Here is a 15,791-nt window from a genome sequence, read left to right on the forward strand (position 1 = left end):
CTACATTCAAGAAGGGTCTGAAAACTCAACTTTTCCGGACTCGCTTCGCCCAAGATCTCTCAAGCTCATGTATGGCGTAAATGTTGATGCACCATAACTTTATGATAATCCCCAGATAAGCCTTTACACAGCCGCTACTCCTGTATGGTATGTAAATGTTTGTGTACCTTTTAAAAAAAAAATGTAGGAAGGTGGTCAGGAGTCATCTATTCTGAGTTTTATGCACCTAGTTTTGCGATGAACATCGGTGCATAAAGTGGAAAGAAGCAAAGTTTACCTAAGGATCAAATGTCTGCAACTATGTATCTTTCTCCTAATGTAATGTACAAATTGTATTTTCTCTAAGATGTACGTCGCTTTGGAGAAAAGCATCTGCTAAATAAATGTAAATATAATGCAGACGCTTACAAATCATAGTAAACAGAAGACCATTTCACCAACAGATGGAGAGGCAGAGACGCAGTGGTGGCCCAGTACCGCGTTTAACCAGCATACATTACATGAATAGCTGTATATGCACATTTGACAGGGAGTATTTTTATAATAGGTAATGTAGTGAAAGGTCATGGGGCAGTAGGAGGTCAGGAGAGAACTGGGTCCGAAACAGACGTGTTCTGAGACAACAATGCAATTAATAATTGTCATGTTTATGAAAATGAATTGTGATTACACGTAAAAGAAGCCGGGAACAGGTAGAAACAATGGCAAACAACTCCAGCAGAGACAACTGTATGCAGCTCTGTACGTAACACCAACACGGGTCTAACTGTCCCCTAACCCCTCCCCCAACCCCTCCCCCTCACATAACCCCTCCCCTAACCCCTCCCTCCTTCCTCCCATAACCCCTCCCCTAACCCCCCCCCCCCCGCCAGCCCCATTTACTCTTCACACTCGCTGACAGTGAGCGACGACGGCCCTGGGGTGTCGTGAGTCATCCGGTCCGAGAAGGTTCCTCTGGGGATTTACCTCAGTTTGCGAACCGGGACTTCACAGCCCTCACGTGCGGACAGAGATCACATATTTCTATGGCTGTCGGCCACAAAAAAGTGATTTCGCTCACGTGAAACCCGGACCGCGTATGTCAAGTGATAAGAATTTCTTTTAACAGCGCTGTTTAAACTAACAGGCAATCTTCATCTTCTTGTGTTTGTGTGGAAAACAGCCCCTTTATTTTAGGGGCATTGCAATGTGTGTGTAGTAACACACTACACAGTACATGACTGACTCTCGAACAACACGTTGCGCAGAAACCACGCTAAATTACCCGATAACAAACAATGAATTGAACGAGCAGTCTAGCAAACTGGTACAAGTTGAACAAGTAACAGTGATGGCGCGTGCATGATGATTTGTGCGAGGGCTCTCTCAGCCGCGCGCGCGCGCGCTCACGCACGCGAGCATATACGCGGGGGGGTGGGCGCGCGCGCTGAGCGGACGAGAGGCGCTCAGCTCGTTCACGGGCTCCGACTGACACATTCAGCCCTGTGGACGTCCGTCCCTCTTTCGCCACCACAGCCTTGCCGCGCTTCCTCTCTTTCGTCCTGCCTCTGAACCGACACGCATCTCTCTAATGCGCCTTCATCCTCCAGTTTTCCATACTTCTTTTTGCCGTTGGCCAGAAGAGCTCGAAAAAGTGTGTGTGTTTGTGTGTGTGTTACAGGTACGTCCTTCACTCCGCTTTCATTGAACTAAGCGTAAGATTTGAACTCGGAACTGTGATGCTGTGCGCGCATTCGCATTCTGTTTAAAACAAGCCTTTAATTTCAAGTCATACGGGTTTAAGTGGTTTCCACGTTTAAATTAAGTGCTAAAAGTATGAATTTGAATTGTGTGCTGAATAGAGCTACAAAAATGAACGCCATGAAATTACAATTTTATTTACGTTTGCATACTTACTGTGTTTTCCGCTGTACTAGTCAGATCGATCCTTTCCTTCGCATTTTTTAATTTTAACTTTCGCACGTATCCTTTTTAATTTGCCTCCTCTCTGAAAGACTCAAACATGTGTAGAACAGTAAAGATTTAAGAAGTACGAGACTAAATGGTTGCTGTCGTTGTGCTTCGCTGAGACATGAGGCGCTCCGGCGAACCCGGCGACCCGTTACGCGTAGGGGCAGCAGCCCCTGCTCTGCCTTCAGTGTAAAACCGCGGTACAGTTGTGGTGCACGTCTTACTGGTGTCACTGAGTCGAAGAATCGAAGGAAGATGCCTCTTTCCTAGACTGTGTTTTTAAAAAATGTTAAAGGGCTGTTTTACTGTAATCTGAAGGGTGGTGTAAATCATGCCAGTCCAGATGAGATGTTGTACCCTTGACTCAAGGCTTGAGGAAGTTTATTACCTCGAGTTGCTCCAGTAAGAGTCGTCTGGTGTATAAATGAATGAATCATTGTAAATTTGTTTAAATATCTTTTGTGAGACACATTGGACAAGAGAGAGGTAGCTTTCTAAAGGTTGGTGGAGGAAGGTTTGGTCATTCTAAAAATGTTTTTTATAAAGATTGTTTATGACTTTCTTTGAGTTTGTCTGGAGAATTAATTGGATCCAAATACCTCAGATATACTCTCATGGTCAATACTAGGTTTTGCATGTGAAGGAATTGGAAAATGTGTAATTTTTTTTGTGTATGTGTATGTATAGTTTGAATAAAAAATACATCATTGATGTGGAAAAAGGGGATGGTCTTCACTTGGTCTCAGTACACTAAGCGGTAGGATGTAATTAATTTTGTGATATTTGTTAAGCTTTTACAGGGTAATTTTTCCCTAAAATGACAATATATAGTTAATATATTCACATCATTGTCAGTTTGTTTTATGTGTTTGCATTTACGTTGAACCTTCAAACTTACCCAACCCAGCAGGGTAGACGTGCGTTTTAATTTGGTTCGTTGCAGAGAATGAGCACCGCAGAAAATCAGTGTCACACTTGAATACTCTCTTCCTTCCAACTGACATAAGCAGATGGATGCAAGGGCTTCTAAACAGCGCTACAATGACATGACATCTGCCCCACTGCTCCTTTTAAATAAAGTAATTTGTGAGGTTAACTATCCCAGAGCCCAGTGAAAACTAGGCCACCATTAGCTGGTGGTGCATGTAACATAAAAATCCATATGCATTCCCTGTACTGTTTGCTTTGATTATTTCTGGTATCTTGATGTAATAATTGTATCTCATTCTTGTAAGGTCAAGTAGGACAGAAGCTACTGTACCAGATAAGCTATGGTGTACTCCTCAAAGCCACACAGTTTTTCCATAACTTTTCTTTGTTTTGTTCCTAAGTGAAACATGTGTAGCTTACAGGCTGATAATTACCGCAGTAGAAGTACTGCACATATTTACCTGTTTGACTTCAAATCAGTGAACTTGACAAATTGTAACACTGGATTAAATACACAGGAAGGGGCCTGTTCAAATCATTATCTGAAGAACCTACATCCGTTCTCTAGATTTCAGAATACATCGATATATAACAGTGTGGCCCATGGTGAAGCATCCCTCATTTACTGCTAAGCGATTACTGAAAGGGGGGTGTGGTAGGGCCTGCTCTGTGGTGGGTCTGGGGTTTGAGTCCTGCTTGGGGTGCCTTGCGGCGGACTGGCATCCCGTCCGGGGTGTGTCGCCTCCCCCTTCAGCCGTGCACCCTGTGTGGGCGGGTTAGGCTCTGGCTTGCCGCGACCCTGCTCAGGACAAGCGGTTGTAGATGTGTGTGTGTGTGTGTGTGTGTGTGTGTGTGTGTGAGATTACTGAAAGAGGAAATTAAAATGTTTTTTTTTTGGTCATAATTACAATGCAATATAATTCCTCTCTATTAGAACATGAATGTGCATTCAGACCATTTTATTGTAAATTACACAGAGAAGTTTGTTGTGTTTGCATGATTGTTTTTCTTTTTTGCTCTGAAACAAAACAATATATAACAATGCAATCATATAAGGAAGAAATTTATATTATTACTATATCATTCATTCTCATTATTTACATATTTTATCATTTGCTTAAATTCTGGCATTGCATTAAATACAGAGTGGCCATTTTATTAGGTAAACTTCCATAATAGAAAGCTGAGCCCATGGCTGGGACATGAATTAAATGGCATTAAGAGCACAACACAAGGATGACAGCTCATGCCAACTCCTTTGCTTCTTGTATGTGTCACAGGTTGGCTGGCTGTGTATCTCTTTTCTGAATAGCTCATTCCATTTCATCCCACAGATGGGGTATTGGATTGTGATCTACTGACTGAGCAGACCACCACAGTCAGCTGAATCCACTGCCGTGTTCCCAAAGCCATTCTTGAACAATTCTAGCCTTGTAACATGGGGCTTTATCCTGCTGAAAGAGTTCATCCACAGATGATTATGATGCTGCCATGAAGGGATTGGCTCAACTGGCAGCAGGCTGCTATACCCCATCCGGGACAAGTTACGGCAAGTTGTGCCCTCTCATGTGCATCTTTCAGTTGCACTGTTGAACTCAGCTGTTAGTTGACTAATTTCACCGCTTTCATCAACATCCATCGACCTCTTTAATCAATGAACTGTGTCAGGCCACAAGTTTGCAGTTGGCTGAATATGGTGGTCCTTTCTCTTTACACATGTGACATTGATGTGCCTGAGAATTCCAGTAGGGTTTTCATTCCTGATATGCTTATTCTGGCACATCTGGCACCGACTACTGTGCCCCTTTTAAGATCAGTGAATTTTTTTGTTCTTGCCTGATTGCCCTGAATTGAATTGTGCACAAACAACAGAATCCCCAGGCACCTACCTATCTGCTTTAAATAGCATAGTCTGAACATGTGTTACTGATGTGATACTGTCACTGGCTGAGCAGTTTGTTTCAGGAAAAGGGGACATTACCAAATAAAGCGGGCCCTCAGTGTGGATCGACAGATAGCGCCAAAGTGTCCTCCATTAGGTCTGCATGGTATTACTACAGCAAAATTTGCAAAATAAAGGAAGGTGTACAGTACATATATTCTGTTTTGTGTTGTATCTTTACTTTGCACATACTGTTTGACAGCCTTTCTCTTCACATTTTATTTCCATCAAAGTCTCAAGAAAGCTAACCTTACAGTCTATCTTTCCTGTGCAAATGAAAATTTAACTTGACAGTGTGCTGAGGGGCATCACTTCTGACTAGACTTTCAGAAGCTCTTTTGGTTTATGAACAAGGTGTTATAGCAAGCCTTAGCAAATACAAATATATGTCCTTTCTTCTTTTTTTGATTTTAGTTATATTAAATATATCATATTCATGTCCAGGTAAGGGGATGAAATGAAAGAGAAAATGTTGTTTGACAGAGGAACATGCAAAAAACAAAGAAATTTGCAAAATTGCATTTTGTTCAGTTTTTCAGAACAAGAAAAAGGAAATTCTACTGGTACATTATTTCTGCTTTGTGAAATTCCACTTGAAACACTTTAATGTCAGTTAAGTGTTTGGCAGCTGACTGACTGACTGAAGTTTACCATTTCAAACACCACAGGAAAGAAACTAAGATGAATGATCCAGTAATTACAGAAGCCCTAACTCAATTCAGAATACCACTATCGCCCCGAAGATTCACTGGGCAGAATTTCTAGGGGTAGAAAAACAACTCAACAACAAGTTCAACCGTAACAAGAAAGCTGTTCGATCATATGCCATTATTATATTCATTGTTTATCTTCAGCTTGTTTTGAAATTGATCAGGCATATTGTCTTATATGGAGTACAATGCCTTGGGAAACCTTATCTTCCGAGAACAATCACATTGCACTGTGACAAGTGACTAGCTACAGTACTGTTCAGTAGAGTGTCTTGAAACCTACAGTAAGTGCTGTTGAATGTCTAATACCACCTGATAAAACATTTTGCTGAACATTTCATACACTAGAGAAGTAAAGAATAATCTCTTCAAAAAGTCAGGTGAAACAGATTTGTCTTTTTTTTTTTTTAACTTTACACCCAATACTAGGAATTTCAAATCAGTGTTTAAGGTTGAATTCTGTGTGCTTGTTACATATTTTACTGGTGAATATTTTAATACCAGAGTTTTTTTTTTTTAATTAGTGATCATATGGAATTAATGTTACCTATACTCTTTTCTTTTCAGTTTGAAAATGAATCAAAGGCTGGACCCCAACTTTACACTGGTGGAAAATCAGTACTTGTATTCTCCCAATAGCTCTCAGGAAGACACTTACCCGCAGAACAACATCACATATGTCGTTTACTACCTGCACGAGCCAGCCGTGGCTGCCATTTTCATCATCTCCTACCTGCTCATTTTCCTGGTCTGTATGGTCGGCAATGGAGCGGTGTGTTTCATTGTGCTTCGGAGCAAGAACATGCGCACCGTCACTAATGTGTTCATCTTGAACCTCGCTATCAGTGACCTTCTTGTGGGAATCTTTTGTATGCCAACAACACTTGTGGATAATATTATTACTGGTGAGTACAATGGTCAACATCCCTCTAAGTGTTGTATTCAGTCACTGCTGTATATGAACTTGTGTGTAGTTTAGTGAATACTGTTTTTTTTGAGTGTGACTTCTGTAAATTCTTAATACATGTGCTGGTGATATCTACAAGAACTAACAAATGTACCACTGTAAAACCTTCAAAGTGTCACTTGCTTCTGATAAGTTAGATAGCAAAGGTTTGATGTTTTCAGTTAGTAAGGAAATCATTTTTCAAGAATAGCGAGTTTAATACAGGAATGTCATTAACAGTCTATGCAGTTTCAGGAAAATAGCTGCCTCTGTTGTTTAAGTAAGTTACAACGAGGTGCAGATATGTGTTACCTACCTTACATTTAGGAGAATGCAGCCTCTTATGAATTGAAACACTGACACTTAAGTGAGTGCCTAGGTGTTACTCATGAATCTCTGTTCATATTTAATTTATTGATTCTTTTTCTAATTGCCATAACATTTACTGTAGACAAGGAAATAGTGGTACATTTTCCTAGTTAGATTCTGCTGCTCTTAAAAGGCTGGGTACAAATATACACAGTATAGCTTCTGAGGAACATACAGTAGCTTTTACGCTTGACTAGGCATTCAGGCATTCAGTCTCAGAATAGCTTATTCTGAGGCTTAAAAGTTTTACAAGTAAAGATAACTTAGAGGAACTGAAATGATTACGTGCATGGAATAAAATATCATAATTACATTCTAATAAATCTTGTTGAGTCTGATTAACATATGAATAAATGCTGCATCTTAAGGTAGGAGCAGAAAATCAATACCCTCATCCAGAAGCATTTCTCATTAGTCGAGACTGATTTATCTCATACACACTTAATAGCCTTTTGACATAGCTTTTCAATAGTCTTTTCACATAACTGCTATTGGCATATAGAGAAAGTTTTTACGTTAAGCAATATAACAGTTTTGGTTAAATTTACATAGGTAATCTTTTTGAAAGTATATCTACACTAATTGTTTATTTTCCCTAAGGTTCCCTTTCCAATATGCTAACTTTTTAACAGGGTGGCCATTTGGAAGTTTGGTGTGCAAACTGAGTGGGATGGTTCAAGGAATGTCAGTGTCAGCATCTGTGTTTACACTGGTTGCCATCGCTGTTGACAGGTCTTGTTCTTTTGTTTGTTTGACTTCTAAAAAAAATATACCTTGGTTGTGAACTCATATTTAATGCAGTCACACTGAATAAATTGAGTAAACAAACTGGTAAAGCCATGCTATGCTTTCACTGCTAAGTTTAAATAAGCAAAGTAATTGTTTACACAGTAATGGAAATATTTTAACTGTAATACAAAGTACTACTAACTAAAAGGTTTCTTCAAGACTTCTTTAAAATTTTTATTTCAGGTTTCGATGCATTGTTTACCCATTCAAACAGAAACTGACAATATCAACATCAATGTTAATAATTCTGATTATTTGGGTTTTGGCACTTTCCATCATGTGCCCATCTGGGGTCATGCTACAAGTCACCAAGGAGCACAATGTACGGGTACTTCTTGGGGATGGAAATGAAACAATCCCTTTCTACTGGTGCAGAGAAAACTGGCCTAACCAGGGGATGAGAAAAATTTACACCACTGTCCTGTTTGCCAACATCTACCTCGCACCCCTGACCCTGATTGTGATTATGTACGCCCGGATTGGCATTACGCTGTTCAAGACAGCCATGCCCACAGGGGGCAAGCCTGGCCAGGAAAATCGCCAAGCAGTGTCAAAGAAGAAAAAACGGGTCATCAAGATGCTGCTCACCGTAGCCTTGCTTTTCATCCTTTCCTGGCTGCCCCTCTGGACACTCATGATGCTGAGTGACTACGCCAGCCTGACCGAACACCAGTACAGGGTGATAAACATTTACATCTACCCTTTTGCACACTGGCTAGCCTTCTTCAACAGCAGCGTCAACCCAATCATCTACGGCTTCTTCAATGAAAACTTCCGGAAGGGATTTCAGGCGGCGTTCAAGTTCCAACTGTGCTCGGCCAGCATTGGGCGGAAAGAGACCTACTCACACAGGGTCCAAGCAAATTCTGTCCTCCCCACCAATTTGCAAGTGTCGAAAGGGGCCGCTGCTCCTAGTGTCAACTGTGACGACAACAACCGCTCCACTGTAAGCTCCACCCTGAATGACCAGGATCTAATCATGGAAGACCTTGAAAAGGTACAGAGAATCATGCTGAAAAGTCATTTTTAACTGCAACATATTCAAGTCATAGTTTTGCTGACTGCTTTAGAGTTCTGTATACACTTGTTTGGAAGTACGTGAACCCTATAAGGGTGATCATTATCTTGTATAAAATATTAAAATAAACTTCTGAAATCTAAATCTCAAATCTGAAACTACATACCCGATTCTACTTACCTACTTGGTTTAACTAGTGTTGGAAAAGTATACCGCCTGTATATAGAGTGCTAAGAATATCATTATATGAAGGGATTTTTTTAGAGATGTGGTTTGTTGGTTCTGAAATTGTAAAATCGGAGGTTGGGAAATACTTTTCTTTATAGCTGGTTGTTAGCTGATGCACTACTAGTAATTGTTGTTTGTCACTTTGAAATGAAGACCTGTTGAAAGCAGCTTAACATAATAAGATTAACATTTAAAAGTGGTTTTGTTTTGAAGTATACTTTAAATATATATGTGTGTATAAAAATATTAGACATCAAAAATAAATGACTGTAAAGTAAGTAAAAAAAAAAAAAAAAAGAATAGGGAGTAGGACTATTCCAAGGGCTATTCATGGGCTTCAGAACATTTCGAGTCATTTTTGGAATGCTGCTGTGAAAGTCCTGAACTGAGTGGGGTGCGATATTGGACCATTCATCAAGGAAAAAGCCTCCATTTTTGACATATGGAGGTCGAAATAAGTTTTGTTTGTTAATGTGAGCTACATAGCATCTCATAAAATCAATAATGATTGAATCTGGTGAATGGGGCATCCATTTTAGGCATTTTACATCATCCTGGCTTTCAAGAAAGTATTTTTGAATTAGTGTATAAGGGAATTACCATCTTGGAGTACAGAAACATTTTGAGGGAACATTGTTTACACCAACGGATGTAGAAGGCCATCTAATATGGCTTTCCATCCATCCATCCATCCATCCATCCATCCATCCGTCCGAGTAATGACCAGACCAGGTGCGTGCCATAAAATTGCTGCCTGTAACATTATATATACAGAAAATTTTATGATTGGAAACAGGCAATATGGTATGAAGGGATTCTTTAGTTTTCTGCAGCCATGAAGCCCTGTGGTAAAAGATAATTTATTAGTTTCATGATAAATTGTATGCACATCACTGCAGATTACACACTTTTCACAATGGCATTTGAAACAAATGGTTTCTGAAAGGCAGTCCTGCAAGGTTTGTGACAATTAGTGTACATTTTTTTAAATTTTTTTTTTTTAAACCATACAGGATCACAATAGAAAAGATTCAGTCTCTGTGGTAATTTGAGACCATTGTTTTGTGGTTTCTAACAACTATCCTTATCAGTATCTGTCAATCTGTTTCAGGTAAACATTAACTTGTAAATTAACACTAACCAAAATAGTGTTTGGTGTTTGCTTTGCATGCAGCACTTGCTTTAATAAATTATTTTTCAGTTTTTATCATGAATGCATCTCCAGTTAAGACACGCATGATTGGCCAATTTCACATTGTCTGTTATCCCAACTAAATAAGTCTTACCTGTCAAGTCAATTCAAGCTTCAAGAAGTATTCGCTGAGACTTCTTTGCAAGACCTTTTGATATATTTGCTTACAGTATAATGTGTAAATTTGCATTACTTATTTTTTTAAGTGTGTATTTCAGGACACTTAAATACAAATCAACCTGGCTTGTGATATTTCTAAGATCTCAAATAATCTTTATGTCAAATATCAAAATTCCATATGAAATGAGGGAAACTGATATACTGGGTGAAAGGCTGCTATATTTTGAGAGAAGCTGCATTTCTTTCTTGATGCTTATATTTAGAGGCAGTATCTTTTTCATTACAGAAACCAACCTTGCTATTATTTAAGCAAAATACACTTGTTTGAGAGAACCTTTGTGCATTTTGTGGACTGAACCCCTAAAATGGACATTCATTTCATTTGGCAGCAGGCATAGGCAGAGTCCACCAGTAAGACAAGCCTTCATAATGACAAAAACCTGTAGCAGATTTGTAGCCATGTTTCTCGGATTATAAGAAACGCTTTTGTTTTTCACAACAAAAAACTTTAAAAAGTAGACAGTATAAGTGCTCCAGACAAAATTAATTATTTTGTGCCCAGAATTTATTGGATGTCACTTTCCTATTATGGATCAGTCTTAATACTGAAATACTTCCTTGGTGTTTCTCTGTTTTAGAATGTATGTTTCACAAAGCCTTAATGCTAAACACATCTGATTTAGAGGGTTTTCATTAACTGCCAAGGTTATAGCCCCTTGTCTCCTTTTCATGGCCTACCTCTGGAGTTTTATAGTTGCATATAAAACTCTTCAAGCGCTGTGAAAAATGTAATAATACCATTCTTGAAAGAAGCATGTCACTCAAAGGTGTGTATTCATTATAATTAAGAAAATCTTACTGTTACAGTCGTCTACCAAGTAGTTCAGATCCTTACCACTTTCTGAATTAATACAGTATCATTTAGAGTTACAAGTTTTAGTATTATTGTGCATTTTTTTTGTTTTGTTTGCAAATCAACAGGAGCAACCAAGACTGTAAACTGTGAAGTCAACCATGTATTTAAGAAAGGAGCTTTTTGGTATTCTATTAAGTTTGGACCCTGAAATATTTCCACGATAAATATACAGTTGTTGTTATTGTCCTTCTACCAAATGAAGTACACAGAACAGGTCTACATTGAAACCACAGCTGAAATATCCTAGGAATACTCTGTGTACTGGGGTGAGGTAAATTTTGTGAATGAGGTAAAATGGATAATCATCTTAATTCTAATAGAAGTAGTTCTCTTTTTAAAGCTAAACAAAGGAAAGTAAACTTGGCCAGCCCAGTCCTTTAAAGTTTTCAATGTGCCGATAAGTAAATATTTGTTTCTTCTAGAAATGCAAGAACGTCCTTTACTTTCTTTGTAAGAATATTGAGATCCTCTTTTTCTTCATTACTTTGACATTCTAGGTAATAATTTAAAGTGGAAAACTTACATAACTTTAGTCATACAATGGCATAACCCTAGTCTCTTCCTGTAATCCCTTCCAGCACTAATGTCTCAGAAGTCACCATAAATTTAAGAAAACAATGTAAAAGTAACCACCGCAATAAGTTAAAAATAAAGTAAAAATGGAAAAAGAAACAAAGATATTCACATTTCTGAGTCTGGCTGGAAAAGCAAAACTGGTTCTGTGCTGGGCTAAATACTGGGAACAAATAATCCAAGTAATCTTCATAGGACATCAAGCAAATCAAGTATTTTTCGGTAGAATCGAGGTCCTTATGGTGCACAACTCCAGCTTGTACTCCATATGGGGTACTTTTATTTTTTATTCTCATTTTGACAATATGGTGATGAGTACCACTGAAAAAATTCATCTTTCTGTAGTTACCATTTTCTTTTTCCTCAACAGTATTTCAAATATTTGACTGATTTCAAGACAATGTAAATCTTAGTCTGTTTTTACCATTATAATTATATAATTGTCTGTATACAGGGTTCAGTCAAAAACTTAAAAAAAAAAAATAATTAAAAGTATAAACTTACTATGTGTTCATACCTTTTTCTTATAAAATATGTGTAGATATTTATATTTTTAGTTGATGCTTATCTCTAAAGCAGCTTAGAACCTAGAGCTACTTACCATCATTTACTCATTTATACTCTTTAGTTTTTAATGAAGCAATTCAGGGCAAATGCTCATGGGTACTACAGCAAGAGGCTGGAATTGAACCTGGGTGCTCTAACCACTGCATCACCTGCTGTCAGACTGACAAAATAGACAAAGAACTGAGCATGTTTTCGAAGTGTTCTCCCTCTGTTCACAACTTCTTGGACTGCCTCTGAAGAAAATACAGACACCCCTCTACTTCCGTAAATTTGACTTGCATAAATCCGGACTTACGTAAAAAATTCCCAGCATACACATTATTTACGGATAGCGCTTACGCAACACATCTGAAATACGTTAAGCACAAGTTGGTGTAGCCAGACAAGGCAGGAAGCTGCATCTTCCCAGTTCCCATGTGTTTGGAGCCATGAATGCATCTCCTGTCGTTAGTGTATTGCTTGTTTCGCATATTTTTTACCCATTTCATTAGTTAAAATGCTTGGTGAAAAACGTGTACTTGAAGGAAAACGAGAAATGATTCACAAGTGTACAGCAATTGATTTGGAGATGAAATGCACAATGGTACAAAAATGGTACACAAATTGTATTTTCTATGAGATTGATGTCACTTTGGAGAAAGTGTCTGCTAAATGAGTAAATGTAAATGAAATTGAAAATAATAAGGAAGTATGAAGGTGGACAAAGATTATCATCTGTAGCATGGGAACTATTTGTTTCTTTACCATATGCCCGTGTTCAAGTGCTCTGTGTCACTGTGCGAGAAGAGTGTTCTATAAATATAAATTGAATTGAAATGAATTGATCTAGGTTTAGCCATATCGACTCTGAATACACTAGTGAAGGATGCTGCATGTATAAAGGAGCACCTGAAATGAACAGCTAGCATGAAAACAATAACAAATAAACATCAAGGTGCAATAAGTGAGATGGAAAAATTATTAATTATTATTAGGTTGAATGGTGGAGGAGAAATCTCACATACGTAATTTTTGACTTACATAAGGGTTTGAAAAACGGTCTATTTGCATAAGTCAAGGGGTGTCTGTATGAACTGTATCACTGGCATTTCCAGTCTTAGCACTTGGCAAAAATAACCCCAACATGTATTACAGCATAAGGCTTATTAAAAATTCAGTGAACAGAGCCCAAGATTAAGTATTAAGGTTTCAAAGACAAAAACAGAAAACATTAATTGGAACACTGTTTTAAAATGTACACATGGATAGATAAAAACAGTCAAAGCCTCCAGAGCATTTACCAGTGATGGAAGATGACAATTTTTCAACCTTGCTTGAGGTGGATTTCACAGAAATACAACAGGATGACAAATATTGCTCTGTGACTCAAGCTTATCTGCTGATATATATCGTAAGAGCATCAGGGAACCGAAAGGAGCTATGGCTGTCAGAGAAGTAATGAAGTCAGAAAAGCAATATTGTAATTTTTTTCAGTTCACTGTAACTTCATATAAAAATGCCATAAATCAAGTTACTTAGACTTCCAACACTATTGGGAAAAATATCACAAGGGAGATCAAAAAATAAAAAAATTCAACTACAAATTCAATTACTTTTCAATAGAAATTTATAATGAAATGGGACAAAAAAAAAAATCAGTTTTAATTTTCCTTGTTTCATATGTTTTTAAATATATTAGTGCTTTTTCTTTTTTCTTGTATAATATTTCAAGGGCAGAAAGTAGCAAATAGCACGTCCAATTAAAATCAATTGCGGTAAACCACAACCTTTTAAGACAATATATGGTAGAATCAAGCGAAAATATGCTACTCTCCTATTGGAACCCAATGCAGCAAAATATTAATTTGGTAACTGGTTTTCAAAACCTGTAAAGAACATCAGCAAAAAATTAACAAAAAAAGTAACTCTTCTGATGTAGAAATGCCATTTATTGTTATGTATTTAACAATCTTTGTTTTTTTTTTTTAAATTTTTTCCAAAAAACCCTTTTTCTTTCAGTTTAGCTGAAACCAGTTACCCAACTTCACATCAGTGGTCAAGTGCAAAATCCAGGTCACTTTCAGGAAGGTGAACTTATGCGCACACCTCCTCAGATGTCCAAGCTGTGAGCCATCCCCTGCTTAGCTCTGCTGGTTGCAGGCTTCGTTGGGCAATGTAATACATATTGGATGAGAGTGCGACTCATTCGATTCCTCCCACAGTCCTACGATGCCTAGTCGAATGTAGAATATGTAGTTGATGTGAGCAACAACAGGAAGAGAAATCCAGCCATATTTCCCAGCCATATACACACCAGTTTGTTTTCTGAGAGGATCCTCATCATAGATGGAACTGTGAATTCTATTATTGCTTTTTGTTTTTCCATCTAGCTTTGCTCATTTGTTAAAATATTTTGATGTGTAGTTTTCCTCAATATTATGATTGAAGCCTTGAAGTCATGAAATTAAATTCCAAGCAAAAATGAGTAACTAACTACCCAGTGAAGGTAAATAATGTTTATCTTGTTTTTTTCAGGTGGTTTATGACCTCTGAGTTGAAAAGGAAGCCCAAAAAAGTTCCAGTCCCTCTTCATCTCCAAACTGAAGATGATGTCAATGTTAGGAATAATAAAACCCTTACATTTTTTCTTTGATGTGGGAAAAGGATTAATTGACAGTAATGGGAAGTAATTGACAGTAATGGACACTGGGAATTTATCACAGTTACAAAATTCTACATTTTAAAGAAATGGTTATACATCTGCTTCACTCCTAATTTTGTGTGAAATTCATTTTTTACCTGCTAACAGTAACCACAAAATGTGTTTTTTTTTTTTTTTGTCTGAAGCTGAATGATTTATTGACAATGTGTTTTGCTCTGCTGTAACTGTAATCTGAATTTTAAATAACTTTTGTTTATGACACAGCTTAACACCAATTTCAGTCTAAGATGTGAAATTTTATTTTTCAATATAGCCTTTGCATTTTAAAAGTAAATGACAAGTAATATATACTGTAAATGTTTACATTAATACTCTTTTAATGCAGTATCAAGCTGTATCTTTTTAAGGACCTGTGCTGTATATGTGACAAAATGTTATGAACCCTAATTGTGCCAAATAATTATGCGTGTATATATATTTTTTAATGCTGCAATTTAATAAGGATAAAATTGTGGACAGTATGTACACAGGATAATACTTGAAGGTGAATGTATTCACAGTATATGTGGCAGAATAAAAGTGTATATAAGTAAATTATTTAGAAAGAGCACAGCAAAAATTACCTTTGATGTGCAAAGAATTGCATCATTGTTTTCATTTCTATATTTTGTTTGTGTTCAACCAGATCATGTAACATAGGCTTCCAAGCCTACAATGGTAATAAAAAAATTGAGCTAGGTGACACCTTCTTTCTACTTCATCTGTAGAAAGATAGAAATACCTTCCACATAAACATTCTCGGTATAATCAATAAGGTAATAAAAGGGTGAGAAGCACATGATAGAAAATTTATTATAAATGTAATTGTCAGTTGCCTTGATCAGCAGAAGAGCTTTGAGT

The 15,791-nt window shown here is 37.5% G+C and overlaps 1 protein-coding gene across 1 annotated transcript; it reads left to right on the forward strand.

Annotated features, from left to right (window-relative positions):
• The first annotated feature begins 1,630 nt into the window (after positions 1-1,630).
• On the forward strand, positions 1,631-14,797 carry LOC108925042 (neuropeptide FF receptor 2-like). Its single transcript, XM_018736749.1, has 5 exons — positions 1,631-1,660; positions 6,100-6,437; positions 7,480-7,579; positions 7,820-8,633; positions 14,765-14,797. The coding sequence occupies exons 2-5, from the start codon at positions 6,107-6,109 to the stop codon at positions 14,780-14,782; spliced, it is 1,263 nt and encodes a 420-aa protein (XP_018592265.1). The 5' UTR covers positions 1,631-1,660; positions 6,100-6,106; the 3' UTR covers positions 14,783-14,797.
• The last annotated feature ends 994 nt before the right edge of the window (positions 14,798-15,791 follow it).

The sequence above is a fragment of the Scleropages formosus genome, chromosome 6 (assembly GCF_900964775.1).
Source record: "Scleropages formosus chromosome 6, fSclFor1.1, whole genome shotgun sequence".
Lineage (NCBI taxonomy): Eukaryota > Metazoa > Chordata > Actinopteri > Osteoglossiformes > Osteoglossidae > Scleropages > Scleropages formosus.

What these genes read in the sequence shown, in the direction of transcription:
- LOC108925042 (XM_018736749.1), top strand. Translation starts at nt 6,107, where the DNA reads ATGAATCAAAGGCTGGACCCCAACTTTACACTGGTGGAAAATCAGTAC. An exon ending in TGTGGATAATATTATTACTG is followed by an intron (nt 6,438 to 7,479) that starts GTGAGTACAATG and finishes ACTTTTTAACAG; the next exon opens with GGTGGCCATTTGGAAGTTTG. An exon ending in GTTGCCATCGCTGTTGACAG is followed by an intron (nt 7,580 to 7,819) that starts GTCTTGTTCTTT and finishes TTTTTATTTCAG; the next exon opens with GTTTCGATGCATTGTTTACC.